This window comes from Rattus rattus, chromosome 2 (genome assembly GCF_011064425.1).
Source record: "Rattus rattus isolate New Zealand chromosome 2, Rrattus_CSIRO_v1, whole genome shotgun sequence".
NCBI lineage: Eukaryota > Metazoa > Chordata > Mammalia > Rodentia > Muridae > Rattus > Rattus rattus.
This window is the reverse complement of record NC_046155.1, coordinates 192717079-192738452: the sequence shown is the minus strand read 5'-3', so window position 1 is coordinate 192738452 and position 21374 is coordinate 192717079. Positions and strand designations below refer to the sequence as shown.

Below are 21374 nucleotides of genomic sequence, written 5' to 3'. Positions count from 1 at the left end.
CTGATTTTTTTTTTTCTTGCTCGATTTTGCTTTTTGTTTTTCATGAGACAAGGTTTCTTTGTGTAACAGCCCTGGTGGTTATGGAACTTTCCAAACTCAGAGATCCCCCTGAGGGCTGAATTAAAGGCCTGCACTACCACTGCCCAGCCAGAGGACCCATTTTTCAGTGAGGAAAATGTAGGTCAAAAGAAAAAAGCAAAGCCAAGACACTTGGGCAGATTAAACTTGGGGCAGCTTTAAACGAGTAGGGTTCATGGGTCCTAGAGGTGAGGAGCTTCCCCCACCCCAAAGCAGAAGCAGAGTTCACACGATGGACAGATGTCTTGTTTGGGACACAGAGGGTGTAGAGCGGCTAAAGAACCCAGAATGATGCTCCTGTGCCCAGTTGGAAATGGGTCCTGAGTCTAAATTAATTCCTTTTAGACCTACAATATGATCCAGCCACACCACTTCTGGGTATATATAATCCAGAGTCAAAGCTGGCTTTTCCAGAGATACCAGCACACCAGTGTTTTACTGATGCACTGTTCGTGGTAGCCAGTGGAGCAAACAGATAACATGCTAGAGCCTCAGTCAGTCATAAAGGAGAGTACAAAGTCCTCACCTGAAGGAACATGGTAGAAGAGGCCCACAGTGACACATACTGCATGCATTCTCTCTTATCTGTAATTGAGAGAGCGAGAGTGTGTGTGTGTGTGTGTGTGTGTGTGTGTGTGTTTGGGGGGAGAGGCATGAGAGAGAAAGGTGGACTCCTAGGGTGATGGAAGGGAGAGGAGGCAGTAAAGGGGCGGAAACGATAATGGGGTTTGTTATCTCTGAAAACACCATAGTGGCTCATTTGGGTATAACTAGGCTCACTTAATGCAGACAAACAAAACTATTCCCTCCCCCTTGTCTATATTTTAATAAGGATTAGTGCTGTCTACACTTCCAAATATTTTAATCTCCTGGGTAAAATGGTATTTAGACCTCACTTCTGTTTGTCTAATGCACTGTGAAACTTGAGCGCTTGCTGCATCTGTGGAACTCCAGGCTAAAGTGATTGGATCTTCAGGTGCCACTCTTTATGTGAAGGATGTCGGAGGCCTCTTAGATTAAGGTAACAGAGGAATGAAAAAAATTAGCATTTCTACAAAATAAATAAAAACAATAAAAAAGGAGTGGGATACAGCAGAGGGGGGGGGGGAATAAGGCCCAGGGATGGCAAGATGGCTCAGCTGGTTGCCAAGCCTGATGAACAGAACTCCATTCCAGGGATGCTGAAAGAGAATGGACTCCTTCAAATCGTCCTCTGACCTCTCATTCACTGGGGCACATGCATGACATGAGCAGGCCACATAAGTACAAATCAATTAATACATTTTTAAAAGGGAAATTTGAGGAGCTGAGGGGGAAACAAGTGGAAGGACGAAACAGGTTAAAGGAAGAAGATACATGTAGAGCAAAGATCAGTATGAGCTTAAATGTGGAAATATTTAACTTAAAAATCAAGACGTTACAACTACCTCCTGTCTCAATTACTGAGAATTCAGCTACATTAAGACTACAGATCAGAATTGGGGAATAGGATTAACTTCAGAACCTTCTGGAGGTCTTCATCTTAAAATGACGGTTACTGGGATTAGAAAAGCCTATCAGCATTCCAACTATTCAATCTCCCAAGTCAGAGAAGAGGAAGATGTGTCCGACTCAGGTGTAGCTCATGAGAACACAGAACCCAGGATGGTGCACCTTCCATTCAGGTGCTCTCCTCCAAGCCTCAGGGGCAACCAGCGCGGCTCAGTGACCAATCAAGAAAAGAGCCAGAATCGGTCCGAGGGTGCCGCGGCGGATCACCCGGTCCCTCGGAGGCCGCGCGACCTTAGTGTCCCTGCAGGGCTACATCCCTCTTCACCCGGGGCTGCGGCGACGCCCTTGCCCTCCCTCCTGTCCGTCCGTCTGTCCATTCGCCGTCCTACCTGCTGGCGCAAGGACTCTGGCAGCCCCGGCCGCTCGCGGTGGACTCCACGGGCTACAGCGCCCAACCTTCGCTGCTACAAGTTACCTGCGCCCTAGCCAAGCGTCAGTGGGCACGTGACCCCGCCTCTAAGAGCTTGCCCCCGCCCTTAGGCCCTGCCCCCAGAGAGTCGCCCCACCTACTAGAGTGTCGCTGGCGCGATGACGTACGACGACGCAGGCGCAGTGAGTAGGCGACGCTGGGACGGCCCTGGTTGTGTCGGGGGCGGAACTCTGCTGGCTTTGAGCGCCTTCAAACAGTAGGTTGCTTGGGGCTCTGCGGCGTCGGAAATAAGGCGGGGAGGAGCAGGAAAACACGGATCCTCCAGTCGTGTGGACCGACCCGAGTCCCGCACCCTCTTTAAGGCCTGTGTTGCGGGTCCGCGCGGCCTTCACGCATTGCATCACGGTTTTCCTGTGTGGGAAACATAGCCGTCCATACCTGGGTGTAGTCAGGGACCTTTATGGTGGCTGTCACGCAGGCGATTTCCAATGTAGATCCTTGGGGGATGTAGTTCATTAATTAAAACGAAGGCAAGATTTAGGGACCTAGATGTCTCACCGGTAAAATCAGGTCACTGTTTTGAGGCTCTTTTGGAACTGCCATTTTGTAGTTTCTGCCTTCCAGAATCTTCCTGTATATCGTTCTTCTGGATATAAAAAGAAAGCGTTTGGGGCTGGAGAGATGGCTCAGTGGTTAAGAGCACTGAATGCTCTTCCAGAGGTCTTGAGTTCAAGTCCCAGCAACCACGTGGTGGCTCACAATCATCTGATGCCCTCTTCCAGTGTGTCTGAAGACAGTGACAGTGTACTCATACACATAAAATAAATAAATAAATCTTTAAAAAAAAAGAAAGCATTTGAATAATGGATCTATTTGCACTTGTGTTGGGCTCGTTGATTTTGAATAATGGAGTTTTGGTTTTCCGTTTTTTGCGGGGTGGCGAGGGGCAAGGGGAGGTTGTTTGGGGCTCACTATGTAGTCCAGGCTGGTCCAGAACTAAAGAGATCTGCCAGCCCCTGTCTCTTGAGTGTTAGGATTAAAAGCCTGAACCACCCCGACGGGTCTGGAGCTTACTTTGTAACGGATTAATTAGACTAGAATTTGTAAGTAGGATTTATGCATTATTAATATTGCAAATAATCTGCTTTAGCATTGGTAAGAATGGGAATATCTAGATGCCTTAATGTTAGCTTTTTAATACTCACAGTTTTTAGTTGTTTTGTTTCATCTCAGATGTAAATCCCCAAAGTAGGTTAAAACTTTTGGATTTTATGTCACTTCATCCCTTCTAAATTTTATGCATTTATTTTAGAATTCTTGAAGTCATCCGCACTGTCTGCCTGAGGAAAGATGGTCAACGTCTTGAAAGGAGTGCTTATAGAATGGTTTGTAGTTTTAACAATGAGTTTTAAATTTAGACACTGGATCTTGTTTTATATATTCAATGTGCCTCAGTGAGTGTGTGTGTGCGTGTGTGCATGTATGTATGTATGTGTGTGCGCACCTTTTGTTGATGTAAATGATTCCAGGCTTCAATTTAGAATTTTCATAAGCTTTCCTTATAACCAGGACAGGATTTGCTGCTAAGTTTCTTGCTGATATTACATTTCACTGTCTCTGTTAAGTGTTTATTTCCAGTGATTTTTGATGGGAAGCTTGTGTGTTAGATTAGCCTTGATTAGAGAAACAGTGTTTCTATTCTCAAACCATCAGCTCTTGTCTAGATGAAGGCTTGGAAGAATTCAGTAACTTGGGCCAGGCTCTTGGGGCAGGCCTTTTAGTCCAAGCAGGTGGATCTCTTAGGTGTTCAAGGTCACCCTGGTCTACATAGTGAGTTTCAGATCCTGCCTCCCATCATCCCCCAGGCTGGATAGTAAAATGTTGTCTCAAAAAATTTTAAAAATGCTGTCTCCTCCCTGCCTACCTACTATAATTCGTTGCATAGGTAGTGGTGCTTTTACTTAGATGGTAATGTTTGGAGCGGCACTGTCTGATGGAGATACAGTTTCAGCCACTTACATAGTCTCACATGTTCTAGTACCCGCATTAAAGAGTGAAGTGAGACAGGTAAACTGTTAGTAATTACTTTTATTTTCTGTGCACGAGGGTTGACCTGAGGATATCAGAAGAGGGCATTGGATTGCCAGGACCTTGAGTTAGGAACAAGTTGTGAGCCACCCTGTAAGTGCTGGGCACTGAACCTGGGTCCTCTGCAGGAGCAACAAGTGCTCTTAACCTCAGAACCATCTCTTTCCCATGTATTAAGTCTTAAAGTCCCATCTTCAAAGTCTAGCTTCTGTTTTACCTTTCCAGTATATCAGATGCTCTGCGATTCGTGAGCTACCATAAGGATGATGCAGGTTTAGACTTGAGCAAGGTAACGATTCCAGCCAAGCCAGTTAAAGACACACAGCTGATGTGGGAGGGACTCAAACCAGGAAATAGTTCAGGACTGTAAAAGGGCTGACTGTAGACGCATTTTAATCCAGCAGTGTGGCTACTCTGGCTGGGATAGAGGCAGGCCCTTAGCACACACCTTTAATCCCAAACAGTGATGGTAAAGTTAGTTTGTAGAAGGAAGCAGCCATGGTTGAAAGTGATGTCGGATATGCCCAATAAGAACAGAGAGGAACAAGAGGAAGGAAGCAGTTTTACAGAGACAGTTACAGAAAAGACAAGTTGCAGAGAAAGAACAAGCTAGACACAGGTGAGCCAAAGAATGAGAAGGAGACAGAAAATTAGAACATATTGCCAGAGGTATTATGAAGCCAAGCAGAGCACTTCAGTCAGAGGCAGAAAGAAGCCAGATTGAATCAGTTAGGTTGGAGAGGTATTGGAGCCAGCATAGCTGAATTGAGCCAGCCACCAAGAGTTCAGAAAGTGTTGTAAGACACCGAAGTGGCCTCACCTCAGGAGTGCAACCCACAGAACACAGATTGACAGTGACCGCTCAATAGCACGAGGGTGTAAGGTTTTTAATCTACGCACGTGGGGTTGCTCGTCCACGCAGGGAGAGGTGACCACGAACCCAAAAAAGCACACAACTTTTATTCATACAGAGGGCAGACTTCAGCAACAGGGTTAGCTGGCCTATTCTATTGGTTGTACACAGGACAAGGAATCTGGTCAGGTATTGGCTGGCCTGCTCAAGGGGCTGTTCTTGGCTCAGTAGTCACTTTCCTCATCCAGCCCCACACCTGGCCTTGGAGAATCACTGGGAAAGGGCATGTCTCTTAGAGGTGAACTGGGTGGTTGGGCAGGGTCAGGATGACACCCTGCAGTTGTTCTCGGAATTTACCACAGGGAGTGGTATTTTCTTTCTGAGAACAGTTGTTATTGCTTAATTAGCTTAGTCAGAATCTTGATCACCAAAACTTTATCATCTCAGTGGGCATCCTGACGTCAGATGTATCTCAGAAAGGTCACAAGTTTGTCCTAGGCATCCTGACCACCAGATGGATTTCTCAAAACCTTGTTTTTATAGCTTTGTTTCTCATATCTATGAAGCTTTATTTCTTCAAAAGAACTAGAAAGGGTTAATTTATTCATTAAGTCTCAGAGGCTGAAAACATTGTAGGCCTAGATAAGATTATACAGAGACTATACACTTCTAGGACTCGGCCTAGGTTAGCAGACTGAGGCAGTAAGCCTCTGGGAACAACAATTATACCAGGTGAACCAGACCACCTAGAGCTCCCAGGGACTAAACCACCATCCCAAGAGAACACAGGGATGGACCTATTGCTCCATCCGCTTATGTAACAGAGGATGGCCTTGTCGGGCATTAATGGGAGGAAAGATCCTTGGTTCTGTCCAGGCTCCCCAGTGTTGAGGAAAATCAGGGCGGGGAGGGAACACCATCATAGAAGCAGGGGGTGGGGAATAGGATTTCAGGTTTCTGGAGGGGAAACCGGGAAATGGGATAACATTTAAAATGTAAATTTAAAAATGTCATTAAAAGTAGTTATTTTAACAGGCTGAACCAAGAAATGAGGAATGGGGAATGGGGTGAACACCGAGTGGCATACAGTTGATGGAGTGTAGGTTACGTGCCAGGTTAAAGTACAGTAGTCCCGAGTTATCAAAGCTAGGCTTCACAGCATCCCTTTTACCTCACTGAGACTGTGGATATTACCTACCACAGTTATGCTCTCTAAGCTAAGGGTCAGACACTGGAACATTCACACTTCGATGTGACAAAACAGTAACAGTGTTTTCCTTCATGATTTGAAGGATTCTTAACCATAGACCTCAACAATTACAGAGCATAAGGCTTAAGGCATAGTCACCAATGCTGTCAATAGCTGCACCCCAGTCCAAGAACCTTCTCTGAAAATAAGCAAAGAGAACCATAGAAAAGTGACTGGCCTATAACCTGGAGCATAGGGGGATGGGGGGGAGGAAGTTATTTCTGCATAGATTAATATGCAGGCAGCTTCATTACCAAGCCTGCTGAGAAATCCGTCACAATCTGGTCACTAGTCTCTCTGCAGATCAGATAAAGTGGTGTTCTAGCTTAGGGACTTGGAAACTAACTATGATGATCTTATTTTTAACCAGATCTGTACTGGAGCCTACCCCAGAACAATAGCATCTTAATTCTTACTTAACCCACAGTAAAAGACTGGATCCCAAGCTGGGATTAAAGGTGTGTGCCACCACTCCCCCCCACCCACCCCCCAATCTTTTTTGGCCCATCCAAGGTTTATCTTAGGCTAAGGGCCTGGAAGTCCAGTTCAGTGAGCCAGCTTGTACTTAATGAGATTCAGTCCTCCATTCCCTCTCCCTTACTCCAGCCCCCAAACAAAGAAAAACACATCTAAGACTGAATGCTTAAAACACTTGAAAGATTGTGTTTTTATAGCAGGATGGGATTTGTGAAAATGAGTCCGAGAAGCAGGAGCTCTGACTTGCTGTCTTGTGGCCCTTTTCTTCCTGTAAGCCATCTGGAAAGAGCCTGTTACACTGGCTTTGTCCACTCTGGGCTGCTGGACTTGCCTCTGAAGCCCTTTTTGTTTCTCCCCACGCTCAGTGAGTCCAGGCCTAGCTTTTAAAATCATTAAGGAAGCTATAGTTCAAGCACTGTTATCTGCAGAGCTTCAGATAGCTGTACTTTGTCCTCTTATGAGTGATGAGGTCTTTAAAAGCCTTGCTCTTGAAGTTGATCTAACTCAACTTCTAATGTGAAGTCATAGCTACAAATGATGACCACTTTAGACTGAGAGAAAAATAAGACATTGACTAATGGTTCCGAACTTTAAAAGTCATCCTAAAAGGTTGTCATTCTCAGATGTAATTGTTAAGTCTTTGCAGCCTGGTTGACCATATAATGTCCTGTAATCTGTGTTTGTTTCTACAGCGATCCCGCCATGAAGCAGTTCTTGCTGTACTTGGATGAGTCCAATGCCTTGGGGAAGAAGTTCATCATTCAAGACATTGATGACACACATGTCTTTGTCATTGCGGAACTGGTTAATGTCCTCCAGGAGCGAGTAGGGGAACTGATGGACCAAAATGCCTTTTCTCTTACCCAGAAGTGAGAGCTCTAGTGTTAAGCACTTGGCAATCCCAACCACAGACAGGAGAGAGGCCTGCTTAGCGTCTCCTGGGGTTTAGACTTGTTACGAGCATTTGGTGGGAAAGGCTGCTGCAGGGTCATTCACTCAGATGTAAGCTCCCAACTGATTTTGATGGACCATTAAAAAAATCTTTGTAAAGAAGAATTTTAACAACTGGCTGCAATTTGGCTTTTACTGTTTGTTATTAAAATATAATCATAGCTGTGCTGGTGGGATGGCTCAGTTGGTAAAGGCCCTTGCCACTAAGCCAGACACCCTGACCACACTGCAAGGTGAGAACTCCGAAGGTTGTCCTCTGACCCTTGTGTGTGTAGCTCCCTCCTGCACAAATAAGTAAATGTAATAAAATGTAATCATAAATGTTTTCCCTGCCTTTTTAAAACACCAATTAAATACACCAGAAAAATATTGGAGTTTGGTTAAGTTACCATTTTAACCTGGGTATCATTAATTTTGCTTATTCCTAATAACAAGTGCACATTTTTAGTACCACAGAGTTAGAAACCAGTGGGACAGAGGACTCTGCTTTGCATCTTCAGTTTTCGCCTTTCACACTACATCGGGGACGCTTTCCTATGAAGGTGGGTGTTCCTCGGTAGTGCAAGGTACAGCAGAAGTACGTGTACATGTGTGTGTAAAACTAACAGATTGGAAGATACCTGCAATTATGCTTAATATTTGGAGAGTAGGATTGGAAGACTTGCATGTGTGTGAACTCTTACATCGTCTGAAACTATTAATGTAGATAAACAAAATAGGTAATATAAAGGTTCAAACAAAAACGCAGCAAGATCAGCCTCAATGGGGATAAATGTTATATTTTTATCCATATGCTCTGATGCAATTAAACCAAGTATTACTCTTTTTATGCTGTTTGGCAATCTACCTAAATATACTTTTCAGAAGGATGAAATTAAAAGCATAAAACAAAATACAGGGGTGGGCATGGTGGCACACACCATTAATCTCAGCATTCAGGAGGCAGAGGCAGGCAATTCTAGAGGCTATATAGCCTCTAGAATTCTCTATAGCAAGTTCCAGGATAGTCAGGGATACATAATGAGACCCTGTCTCAATAAACAAAAACAAGCAACATGATTTCATAGGAGGTTAACATTAAAAATTCATGTCTTTAATCCCGGTACTAGAGAAGCCGAGGCAGACAGATCTGTGAGTTCAAGATTGACCTGGTTTACAGAGTGAGTTCCAAAACAGACAGGACTACACACAAAAACCCTATCAAAACAACAATTTACTTCCAAGGTGTTGAGAAATAAGGGTTACTTGTATCCTTATTAGACTTTTTTTTTAGGTAGGCAGGAATGGAGAGAACAGCCTTTTAGGAAGCAGTCAGTTAGGTTAGGGACATGTAGAGCCACGTTAATTCCCAAGAGCAACACTGAGAGGGCTTTGCATTCCTTACTGAAGACATCGCCTTTTGGGCCCTGGTGGGAATTTTCCAACAGAAAAGAGAACCTAAGTGATGTTATGTACATTCTTATCAAACCTAGTTTCTTTCTGTGTTGACAGAAGGCAGCTAGTCCTCTTCAGTTAGCGTGCATGTGTGTTACAGGATCTGCAAGTTGTCACACCTCACTGTGTGTCAGTCCTTGCCCGTGTACTTTTTCATTCATGCATTGGAATATGAGCTTTCCAGTGGATTGTTACTAATACAGCTGATACTAAGAATTGTTAAGTAGAAGATAGATTTTTTTATATAGATGCTCTAGCTGTATTGGAACAGTACTGGATTTTATATTTCAGTCATCCCTAAGTCATTTCAGTTCTTGATATGCCTCAAGCATTTATCACCAATACCATTTATATTAAAACAGAAAACGTTGGATCTTAGAAGTGGGTGGAGAACGCAAGTGAACGAGGAAGGCCAAGAGTGTTGGTTGAAGGAAGAGTCTCTGTTACGAACTATGCAGTACATGAGGAAGCTTTCTCTGGACAGTTGGGGAAAATGGGCTCCACCGACAGCAGTGAGAGCCTCTGTAGCTGCTTAGTTGACTGGGCAGACTATAAGCAAAGTGCAAGTTCTCTAGTGGCCTCTGTCTGGGCTCAATTCTTGGAATCTGACTGACATCTGCTTTGATATACTTTAGACATCAGTGATGGAAAATACCAGCTGCTTGTTATTGGAGTAGACTGCTGCCTTTACTTTCAACAAAATCCCAAACATGAGGAGACAATAGTAATAAAGTAGTAAAAGGGTCCTTCCCCCCTTCCCTCCCTCCTTCCTTCTTTCCTTCCTTTCTTCCTTCCTTGTTTCCTTCCCTCCTTCCTTCCCTCCTTCCTTCCTTCCTTATTTCCTTCCCTCCCTCCTTCCTTCCTTTCTCAAGATGGGGTCTCATTATGTAGCCCAGATTGTCTTGGAACTCACAGATCTGCCTATCTCTGCCTTGCTAGGTATGCACCACCACACTGGGCCCTGCTTTGTTGTTTAAATACTGTAGTAAGTCAAAATCTTGGAGCCCAGATTTCCTTGTGTAATTAGTGTGGTCATCTTAAAACTCTGGACTCCTGAGTTTGCATTATAGTTGACATAAACATGTGCTCTGAGAAATCAGTTTTAGTGTAGTAATAGCGTTACTGATTATAGATAACAAAGATCCTGTCCTTAATTTCTGATACACTACAGGTAATAGCCAAAATTATCATCAGGTAATAGCCAAAATTATCATTAAGAGTTGAGGATGTACCTCTGTGGTAGGGCCTCTTTGTAGTGCATATGGTCCTGGGATCAGGCCCCCACACACACCAAAATTTAGTAGTTTTATTTTATTATTAGCATTAGTTGTAACAGGTAGTCTGATATAATTTTGTTTTCTCTCTGAGAGGATATTGAATATACAAGCTCCACTTTGCAGAATATTAAGCCTATTTAACTTGAAGGATTAGGCCCTACTTAGGTCTCCAGTTTTAGAAGTAACCATTAATCTAAATGTATAAGGCACCTATAGGATTAGTGAGACACATCTGGTGTCTGATGGCTTTTTCGGAGAGAATCAGATGATGAGGCTCTGGTGCAATATGAGGATTATTAGCTGCTTGGTGGGTTGACAGTGTGGTGGCATTATTGGGAATGGTGGGACTGCATTGGATGAAGCAGGTCACTGGATTTGTTCTCTCTGCTTCCTGTCCAGTGTGAATGAGGAAGACCCTCGTTCATATGCTCCTGCTACCAGGAGCTTCTGCACAAGTGCAGGGGCCTGAGGGGCAATAGGAGTATAGGCTGAACCCCAACACCACTGATGGAGTACATGTTACTGTTTTCTTTCTATGCCTCAAGGAACCACATACATTCCCCAGTTCCTCTCAGCAGGTATTACAGAGCAAGTGAGGAAAGAGGATATCCTGAAGACAGACTGGGTAGCGTTGAGCAGAGGCCACTGCCGTCAGGAAAGCTCTGGTGAGGAACATTGCAAAGACCACTGCTATCTTTATCAAAACTAGGACATTTTTCCATTGCCTTCATACATGTACTCAATCCAGTCTGAACTTTATTTTGCTTTGTTTTCGAGTCAGGGTCTCTCTGTGTAGCCTTGGCTGTCTGGAATTCTTTAGGTAGACCAGGCTGCCCTCAAACTTCATCTGCCTCTCCCTCCCTAGTACACTACCACACCACAGACTCTTTTCTTGTATTGCTGGATTACAGGAGTCTTGTTCACCTTGATTTCTTGCCCTGTGGTTTCCCACAACCCTCTCAACCCTCTTTCTGTTCTGCCTCTGTTCTGTTTATTTGAAATCTTATGACTTAGCCAGAGCGTATATATCACTCATTGCCCTGGAATATGTGAGGGGCTTTGTTTTTTCTAGAAAGACAGGGTCTCTGTATTGTTCCAACTGTTAGAATAATAGGTGTGTGCCATTCTGAGTTCCTTTGTTTTCTTTTAAAATTTGGGTTTTGCTGTAGATGGCAGAGGATTCTTTTTAAGATTTAGGTTGGCAAGTTTTATTTGAGGGTGGGAGTTGGGAGTACTGAGGATTAAAGCCAGGATTTCAGACATGCAGGCAAATGCTCTGGCTATACCTGTCTTTCCCCAAGTTTTCAGTTAAGACTTTACATGCCTTTAATTCCAGCACTCAGGAGGCAAAGGTGAGTGGGTCTGTCTTCACCTGGTCTACAGCGTAAACTCCACATGCTACAGCTACATAGTGAGAGCCTGTCTTTAAACAAAACACCAACAACAGCAACAAAACTAATATTTTTATTCAGAAAAATGTGCTCTTGCTTATTTCTCCATTATTAACACTTTCATATAATAACCGTACATATTTATTGTGGTAATCCGATCCATATATACCATGTGTTGATCAAGTGAGTGCAATAAGGTGTGTAATGTGAACCACAGTCACCCTGCTGGCCGTGAACAGCAGAGCTTCCTCCCCTCACCCAGCCTACTTTCCTCAGGACCTGCATTCTCTATCCAGTGTTCCGGAAGTCACCTGGTTTGCTTTAGTGCAGACCTCCCTGTACTGCTCCCATCTGTCTCTGGCTCCTGAGCTTCTATCAGTGTCCTTTTCTTTAGACTAGTTACTCCTTGTCACTGTGCTTCTTGTTAAATGAAGGTAAGGCCCACTTGCTTTTCCTCAGTTATTAATTGAACGTGTTTTTAGTAGGGGACACAGTACACACCCCATGTAGTAGACTAAGAAAAAGAACCAAAAGAAGAAAACACCACACAATCCCAGCTCTTGGGGACACCTGCAGTAACTCCTAATTTCTAAGAACATATAACAGTCTTTCTCCATCCCAGTGAGACCAGACCACTTGGACATGTGAATTTGCACGGTCTTTTAATATCAAAACTGCTGAGCGCTTGCCTAGGAAGCGCAAGGTACTGGGTTCGGTCCCCAGCCCCGAAAAAAAAGAAAAGAAAAAAAAAAAATTAAAAAAAAACTGCTGAGCGGGAGCCAGTGGGGGAGGGGGTGGTAGGGTTGTGGGTCCCATGTCCACTCTGCCACCACTTGGAGAAGCGGGAGGCAGGGAGTTTGACTATGTTTGTCCCATGCTGTGCCAGGCGGGTGCTGGGCCCCAGGGCACCACTCTGGGTGAAAAAGTGCAGTCAGAGGTGGTACAGCTCTTGCTGGCTCGGGGAGTCCCGGAGCCTGTAAAGAGGTTGGGGTGGTGGAGTTCCCTGGCTCTTAGACACCCAGGCACTGCTAGAAGTCTCAGAAGAGCTGAGAATGGACTCTGGGCCCGAGGGCTAGGTCAAGCCCAGGGCAGGGACAGGGGTGCTCCTTTGCTTGATGGCTGCAGGCGTGGGCTTGGTAGTTGTGACCGGAAGTGCAGAGAAGCCTTCTACAGGAGATTAGACAGTGGTTCTGTAGGCAAAGGCCTGCTCCATGGCTTCCCACAGCTGATCCTGATGAAAAGAGGCAGTCTCTGGTTCTAAATAATTTATTGTTATGGTGGAAAGTGGATGTGGAAAACCATACTTCACTTCTCAGGGTGGGCCTGAGATTAAATACCATTTGCAGGGAGGAGTGTCTGTGGCCTCTATGTATCTCATTAGCATGAATCTGTCTTGAGCCTCTGTGACCACAGGTCACATCTTTTTCCTCATCTCCATAAGGAGGGATTTGGGGCGTTGCTCTTATGTGACTGATGGCCACAAATCTATGGGGGAACTGCAACTAGTGACAGGCCTGGTCCCTTCAGGGTCTCCAGGGCTTCTAGGCTTAGCTCAACTAGGGACCAGGCTGCCTCTCATGGTCCCACAGGGGGCATGCGTATCATGGGGAAGTCAAAGTTTTGCTGGAGTTGGTTCTCATCATCCATCATATGAATTCTAGGGATTGAACTCAAATCACCAAGGTTGTCAGCAAGTGCCTTTACACACTGAGCCATCCTGAGGGCCACAAGAGTGGACTCAAAGACTGTCCTCTGTGTCCTGTAAGCATATGCCTCCCCCTCACGTTTACAGGACAAAAACCAAAAAGATTTCTACTTGAGACAGCAAAGTTCTGACTGCTTGAGTATATTAGGGTCACATTGGGAGCAATAAATGCTCATACCTGTCTTCAGCCCAGACCTAGCCATACTTGAGATTTCTGAGATAAGCTTAAAGCAGCCACCTTGCCAAAGGGGTTCCCTGCTGGTTCTGCTGAGCCCAGGATGTGCAGTAGATTGAAGCTGGTTTGTGTTTGCAATAGGTTCTTTCACACATCTGCTCCCTTTTACTGCCAAGGAAGTGCTGAGCCTACCCAGCAAGGAGCCAGCTTCTGTTAAAATCCACTAATTAGATAACTGCTTCCCTGAGCAGTCACAGGACCTTCTTCACTGACAGCCATTAGCATGGTTTGGACCCTTTGACAGATGACAGTAATTGTGGCACTCTTAATTGCTTAAGGTCTCAGTTTCCAAATATTGACTGCAAGATGTCTTCATCATTTCTGTTTACTGGGATTAACTACTTTAGGTATTTTTTTGAGGTCTATGTGTATGAATATGCACCACATGAGGACCTGGGAATTACAGAGGGCTGTGAGCCACCATGTAGGCACTGAGAATTGAACCCAGGCCCTTTACAAAAACAAGTTCTCTTAACCACGGAGACTAGCTATCTCTTTAGCTCCTAATATGTGTAATTTATGGAACTACTAAGCCCTGTCAGTGTATGGCTTCTTAAAGTGGGGTCTTTCTGCATTCTGGAACTGGCCGTGTAGCCTAAGCTGGCCTCAAACCCAAGATCCTTCTACTAAAGCCCCCTGAGTCCTGGGATTATAGTGTGGGCATCATGAAGGATAATTTAATATTCATATGGCTTGTCTGTGTGGTTGTCATACCCCTCTGTCTTTCTCAAATTCTCAGTGACATCTGCATTTATTAAGGCCTTTGGACGTGTAATTTATGTTCTATTAAAATAAAGTAGGAGGGTTATTTCACTTTGAGAAAAATGGAGATAAACTAGAGAGATAGGCAGAGCTAATACAAAGAAATGAAGAATTCACGTAAGTCTTGATAATGTTTTGAACTTCAACAGGACATGGAATGGAGAAGAAAGTCTCTGTTGGTCTTGATGAGTGCATCAAACTACATTCTATTTGTAACCTATAATTTGTAGTCAGTGCATTTTTGGAAAGAAAACAGAAAGTCCTCTTTAGCCAAGGATGGCCTGTAAGTACTGATCCTCCTGCCTCTGCCTGTGCATGCTGAGAACAGAACTCTTACAGACCTGAAAACAGCCATCCTACGTGATGGTGAGAATGCTACACTTTGGGAAGCAGTGCCCTGTGGAAGAGCTCCTGAATACAAAAGGTGTCACCATCGGGTTATCTTAGTCATCCTCTAGCAGGAGAGAGTCCCTGAGTCTCCAGGAGTTCTTGGCATTTTGCCCTCCAAACTCCATGACCTCAAACTAAGGAACGAATGTTCTTCCTCTTTCCTTCTGCACCTTGCTGTCTTCCTAGGATACTGGTTATCACATTCGGGGGCATCTTCCCTGGCAAGTAAAGAATTAGCAGCTGACAGACTATCCTAGGATGGCCTCCACAGGCTCATAATTCAGGAGAAGCAGTAAGCTTTTAAGTAATTTTTTTTTACTAGTAACCAAGTGTTTGAGGAGCTCCCAATTTCTTTTGTGCTACTGCTGAAGGGATCAGAAAATCCTCTAGCCATGATAGACCAAGAGTGGTCTCCAGACCAGGATCAGTGGCGTCAAGGTAGATGGCCATTCTAAACCGGAAGCTGCACCTTACTGAGTCCAGCAGATGGAGTTTATGCACACTAATGCTGGAGAGAGACTGCTGTGTGGGATCCAGTGTGGAACAGTGGAAGGATTTGGAGGTTGGCTTGCCTTTCCGAGACTGATGAAGTGAAGGAGCAAGTGTTTGCTCTACCAAAGCTCAAAGCAAAGGCTTTGGTGACAAGGCAGTGCTGAAAGACATCTATAGCTGCAACTAAAAGGCCATGCTGCCCAGTAGGTGGTCCAAGACCCTGGGACTTCCAGAAACCCTTGGAAGCCCCTGCTTAGCCACTGTGCCATCATCAGGTGTCCAGTGCCCACCAAATCTGCATTGAAGATAGAGTAAAAGATACCATTCACGGGGACTGCAAGGCTAACAAGCACTACACCAGACAGGCTGTGAAGAAGTTCTGTGATAGTGGCCAGATGTTCCCAGATAGGTCCTGATGGAAGGCACATATCCGATACCTCCAGCTTATGACAATGAATGTTGCCAACAAAATTGGAATCATCTAAATTTAATTCAGCTGACCACTAAGGAGGGAAGGAGAGGATGGAGTAAAGAAGGAAGGGAGGAAGCTAGCTGACTCATGGAACCACAAGAATGACCATCAAGAGATCAGATGAAGGTGCTTCAGTGTTCTGTGTCTGTTAGCCTAATGTCTTCCTGTAGGTTGATATTAATATGCAGGTGAGGGCTGGCACAAGTTAGGTCAAGGCCATGATTTGACAGTAAAAATATAAGGCGGGGACAAAGCTTTCGTAAGGCGGGAGAAAGGGGGAAGGAAAAGGAGAACAAGATGCAGATGGAGAAGGATGACCCAGATCCAGGTGGTCTTGAATTGCCAAGGCAGCTATGAATATTTCTTAAGGGAAGGATTTCTGCAGGCAAATTCATCTTATCTAGGTGGGCGGTTTATATCTTTATCAGTTGGTTGTGAGTTTATTGTGTGGATGTATTGCGGACTGAGAATTTAACATGTAAATCTGATTGTTGGGTTGCAGTTCGTTGAATATTTTACCTGGTAGCTGGAACCAGAGAGCTCTCGGCCAGCAGAGAGCGGCCAGGAGAGATACTAATCAGAGATAAACTATGGTTAGTTCCATGCAGACCCACGGGGCTGGACCTAACTCTAGGGAACAGTGTGGCAAGGCGTCACACTGGGACAACTTGAGGACCGCCTAGGGCGGCATGGAGCTGCTGAGATAAAAGTACCCTGTAGTGCCAGGCAGCCCCAGGCAGCCCCACAGGTACCAGTGCCAGCACCAGATAAAAGGTTTAGCCATTTTTTTTTTAAATTTACCACAACATCTTCCAAACTCCTTTGTACCCAGGTTCTGGGGGAACGAACCTGAGAACCAAAGACAAATGACAGCTATGGAATTAATGTGAACAAATTTTATAATGTCACCTAATCCAAAAGGACAAATACAGTTTCAAAGTCTAATAATCACTTCACAAGAAATAAGGTGGAAGAGGGGGCTGGAGGAGAACCAGCAGTTAAGAGCACTTGCTCTTGTGGAGACTATGGGTTCAGTCCCCAGCACACACATGGTGGCTCACAACCAGTCATAACTCTCGTTCCAGGACAGCCGATGCTGCCTCCTGACCTCAGCAGGCGTCAGTCAAAACATTATACACATAAATCTAAGAAACGTCTTAAACACAGTCGAAGAATCCCAGTTTTCCTTAGGGAAGCCTCTAAGGAAGGGGCCTTTTGAGGCTGCTTCAGTTAACAGATCTACTCGATTCCTGCCCTTTCTCCAAGCTCTTACCTTCCCATCATCCCTGTCGCTTTAATGTACTGATGGTAGTCAACACCAGAAGCCCTTAACCCTGACACTCCCAATTCTCTCCTACTTCCTGGGCCCCCAGTGTTGCAGTTTGTTGCAGTTTCCTCTCCAACCCGAATCGGCCCGTACAAAGAAAACGCAACTCAATTAATATGAAAACAATCTAGCGTCTAGATTGGGCAGATCCACCCTACACTGTCCGATTCCTAGCTCCCAAATCCCTTAGCCCAGTGCAGTGAGTGTGGCATTCCCTTACAGGAAAGCGGAATAGTCTGTGCCATGTGACCAACAGTCAGGCTGTCTCTGACTAGATACTAGGGCAGGGAAAGCAAGAATCTCGAAAAACAAGTTACTTTGACTCTGGAAACCAAATCACTGCAGTCTCAGGAGTAATCACAGTTCAAACAAAATTTAAAAAATGGCAGGGCCTGGCTGACAGGGTCTTAAGTAGGTAACAGAACCTCTCTCTGGAGTCTGATTTATAGCATTGAGTACATTTTACCAGTAGGAGGAGCTCTAACCAACAGGTTTTAAAGCACAGGCATATATTAAAGATCAGGGATCGAGATCTCCCATGCACTAGAATACTAGAATTTGTCCTAGCTTTGCTCCCTGGGTCATATTTGGAAAGTGTGTGTGTGTGTGTGTGTGTGTGTGTGTGTGTGTGTGTGTGTGTGTGTGTGCGCGCGCGCGCACGCGCGTGTGTGTGTTTGTGTGTGTGTGTTTTACATATTTTATATATTATCTATGGTATCCACATACATAATTTTTTTCTCCTCAGAAGTGGTGCACTGCATTAAATGAATTTAGCTTGGATTTCAGGCTTAAGTTCCACAAGAATGTGTTTACATTTAGATTGGTAAAAGGATACTTTCTTAGTTTCTAAACTTCCATACTTGGAGATTACAAAACTATTTCCCTTCGTTTGATGCACCTGTACAGAAGACTTTATAAAAGCTTGTTTTATAGACACCAGACTCAAATTTATCATTGTTTGCATATTACTCTACCCTTACCCTTATTCTTTCTTTGCCTGTGTGCATGCATGCATGTGTGTGTGTGTGTGTGCGTGTGTGTATGTTTTGGGAGAGTTACATAGGGATTTTTAAGCTTTTATTTTTAATTATGCATATGTGTCTGTGTGTGGAATGTGCACGTGGATACAGTTCCTAGTGGAGGCCAGAAGAGGGCGCCAGATTACCTAGGGCTGGAGTTACAGGTGGTGGTGAGCCACCCAATGTGGGTCCCAAGAACTGAACACAAGTCATCTAAACCATCTCTCCAGTCCCTGTATGATATGTGTGTGTTTGTGTGCATATGTGTATATACGTATATAGTCATAAAGCATATTCTCACCAGCCAGACACCTTTAAAACAGAGTAATTATCATAAAGTGTTCATTATCTATCCTTACATGAAGACAACATTAATAGTTTTTTTCTAAAGCTCGTTCACAGTGTGTTACGGGTTTTCCCATCTTACCTGTCTCATGGCTCTTAAAATCAAGTCAAGGAAAGTGGACATGTCTCACGAATTTCAAGTTGCAAGGCAGCTTATACTGCTCAAGAAATGTGTCAGTAAAATGCAGCATGTAAGTAACATATAAATCAACTTTTTTCTAGACAGTAGCTTCTAGTGTTGTCTTATTGAGCCCTTTAATGTCAAGCTTTATTACTACTTAGTTTAAATTATTGTGTGTGTGTGTGTGTGTGTGTGTGTGTGTGCGCGCGCGCGTGTGTGTGTTAGTACACATGGAAGTAAGAGGACGGCTGGAGGGGCTGGGGATTTAGCTCAGATGTAGAGCGCTTACCTAGGAAGCGTTTAAGGCCCTGGGTTCGGGTCCCCAGCTAAAAAAAAAGAACCAAAAAAAAAAAAAAAAAAAAGAGGACGGCTGGAGAGAGTCAGTTCTCTCCTTCCATGTGGATGGGCCCTGCGGATGGAACTCAGGTTTGTACGCCTTTCCCTGTCTTGCTGGCCCTTGTTTTTGTTTGAGACAAGGTTTTATGTACCCTAGACCTCAAACTATGTAGCAGAGGATGTCCTTAAACTTCTGATCTCCCTGTGTCCACCTCCTGAGTGCTGGGATTACGGGTCCTCTCTCTACTCCATTGTTTATGGTGTACTAGGGATTGAACCCAGGGCTTCATGCATGTTAGGCAAGTACTCTACCAACTGAACAACCAGGCTACATTATTGTTGTCTATTAAGGATTTTCACTCTGTAGCCCAGACTGGCCTTGCACTTGTGACAATCTTCCATCCCTAGTGCTGGGATTATAGGTGTGTGTCACTGTGCGGGCCACCCTTCAGTCTTATTAAGGCAAATATTCATACTTAGAATTCTACTTTAGAGACGTGAGTGCTTGCCAGTGTATACCTTTTTTTTCTAAAGAAGGTAATATCAAACACAAACATTTTCTTATTGCTATGCTACTTGACACTCATTACTGTCCCTTGCTGTGTCCTGCACTGTGCATGCACAGTTTATGATAATGCTTTAGTATATAATCTGAAGCTCATTGGCATATAAGGATTTTTAAAACTTTTTTTTTTAAATTTATTTTATGTGTAGGAGTGTTTTCCTGCAAGTACACAGGTGCAGGCCTGGTACCCATGGAGGCCAGAAGAGGGCATCAGGTCCCCTGGAACTGGAGTTCTTAGCTGCCATGTGAGGCATCAAAGACCCCTGCAGAAGCGCAAATGTTCTTAACTGCTGAGCCATCCCTCCACTTAAAAACATCCAGTCACAGTAACACATGTAGTGGGGAGACAGGAGAATCAAGAAATGAAGGCCGTCCTCAGCTACATAGTGAGTCTGGGGCAGTCTGGGGTACATGAGACCAAGTCTAAAAATGAAGAGTAGGAGGAGGAGGAAAAGGAAGAGGAGGCAGAAGTAGTAGAGGAGGAAGAGGAGGAGGAGGAAGAAGTAGAGGAGGAGGACAAGGAGGAGAACAACTGGAGAGATGGCTCAGAGGTTAAGAGCACCGACTGCTCTTCCAGAGGTCCTGAGTTCAATTCCCAGCAACAACATGGTGGCTCCCAGCCATCTGTAATGGGGTCTGATGCCTTCTTCTAGTGTGTCTGAAGAGAGAGACAGTGTACTCATACACATAAGCATAAATAAATCTTAAAGAACACTCAGACAGCAGGGTGGGGGCATGTGGCTCAGTAATAGGGGACGACACTTGCCAGTGGCACAAGCTACTGGATCTGGCTTCCGATAAGGCAGCTAAGAACGGGGAGCACTTCTTTACACTTCTTGGCACACAGAATACAGAAGCGCCTGGTCCAGCCCCGAACGCCTCCTCGCCAGGTGCAAAGTGAACGCACAGCTGAGCCGTGCTCAGTAGTCTTACGGTTTTTACTTATTTTAAACACTTCATCTGCTCCCCTGGGGCTGTGAGCTCCCGTGTGGACACTGAGAATCAGACCCAGGTCCTCAGGACCTTATCTGCTGAGCCATCGCTGCTTCTCCAGGGCTCAGTACGGTAAACAGCTGAAGGTAGACCCCTCGGTGAACACACACATTGCTCTGTTTAACAGTCAGAGACTGTGGCGCCAATGCTAATCTCACACATTTCCAAGCTTGAGCTTCCTCATCTCACACTAGCGTTACACCTGTACCAGGAAACTGCCTGCTCTCGGCTTCAGTCCTCCCAGATAAATGCCCTCCTCTGAAGCCCCGGCCTAGTCCTCCTGACCTGCATTGTTTGGTGAATATTTAGAACATTTGCCACCAAGGTCCAGTGCTGCTTTGGTCCCAATTATTATAGATTGTATATGACTGCTGTTATGGTTTGACTACGAGATCAGCTAATGGGAATTAGCTGATGTGTAAATCCTAGCTCTCTAGTTCGTAGTTGTATTTTGAGAGCTTCTGGAAACTTAAGAGGTGGAGCCTTGCTTGACTCGTAGGAAAATGAGCCAAAATGGATTTTTCTTCCTTTAAAGTTTTCTTTCATTTACTCGTCCACTGGTTGATTATGTGCCTCACACAATCCAACTGTTACCTGCTAGTATGCTGAGCACTAGGAATGGGGAGAAAACAGTAAATGTGAGTCTCCCTTCTCTCTCTCCTAAGGTTAAACATTTCTCTAACTCTTTTCACACTTTCATGGTTCAAAATGGGTCAGTATTTATATTTATTGATAGTGTACTGCTTGAGTGGACCTATGTAGGCATCTTGGTGACTGGCAGCTCTTTCCATCACAGGAGACTTGGCAACTCAGCCCCTTTCTGTTTAGTCTTGTTCCCTGGCTTCAAGTTCTTGGCAGCTTCCTGGCTGACAGGAGAAGAGTGTAAAGATCGG

General features: G+C 44.7%; 2 protein-coding genes across 2 annotated transcripts in view; one reads left to right on the top strand and one right to left on the bottom strand.

Annotated features, from left to right (window-relative positions):
- Nucleotides 1-2070, bottom strand: part of Serac1 (serine active site containing 1) — a 35584-nt gene extending 33514 nt beyond the window's left edge. The window contains exon 1 of the mRNA XM_032894750.1: nt 1959-2070. The gene's annotated coding sequence lies outside the window, so the exon portion shown is untranslated. The remainder of the gene's footprint in view (nt 1-1958) is intronic.
- Nucleotides 2071-2161: 91 nt separating this feature from the next.
- Nucleotides 2162-7986, top strand: Gtf2h5 (general transcription factor IIH subunit 5). Its single transcript, XM_032894747.1, has 3 exons — nt 2162-2255; nt 3312-3384; nt 7359-7986. Exons 2-3 carry the CDS (start codon nt 3350-3352, stop codon nt 7537-7539), a joined length of 216 nt encoding a protein of 71 aa, XP_032750638.1. The 5' UTR covers nt 2162-2255; nt 3312-3349; the 3' UTR covers nt 7540-7986.
- The last annotated feature ends 13388 nt before the right edge of the window (nt 7987-21374 follow it).

What these genes read in the sequence shown, in the direction of transcription:
- Gtf2h5 (XM_032894747.1), top strand. Translation starts at nt 3,350, where the DNA reads ATGGTCAACGTCTTGAAAGGAGTGCTTATAGAATG. An exon ending in AAAGGAGTGCTTATAGAATG is followed by an intron (nt 3,385 to 7,358) that starts GTTTGTAGTTTT and finishes TTGTTTCTACAG; the next exon opens with CGATCCCGCCATGAAGCAGT.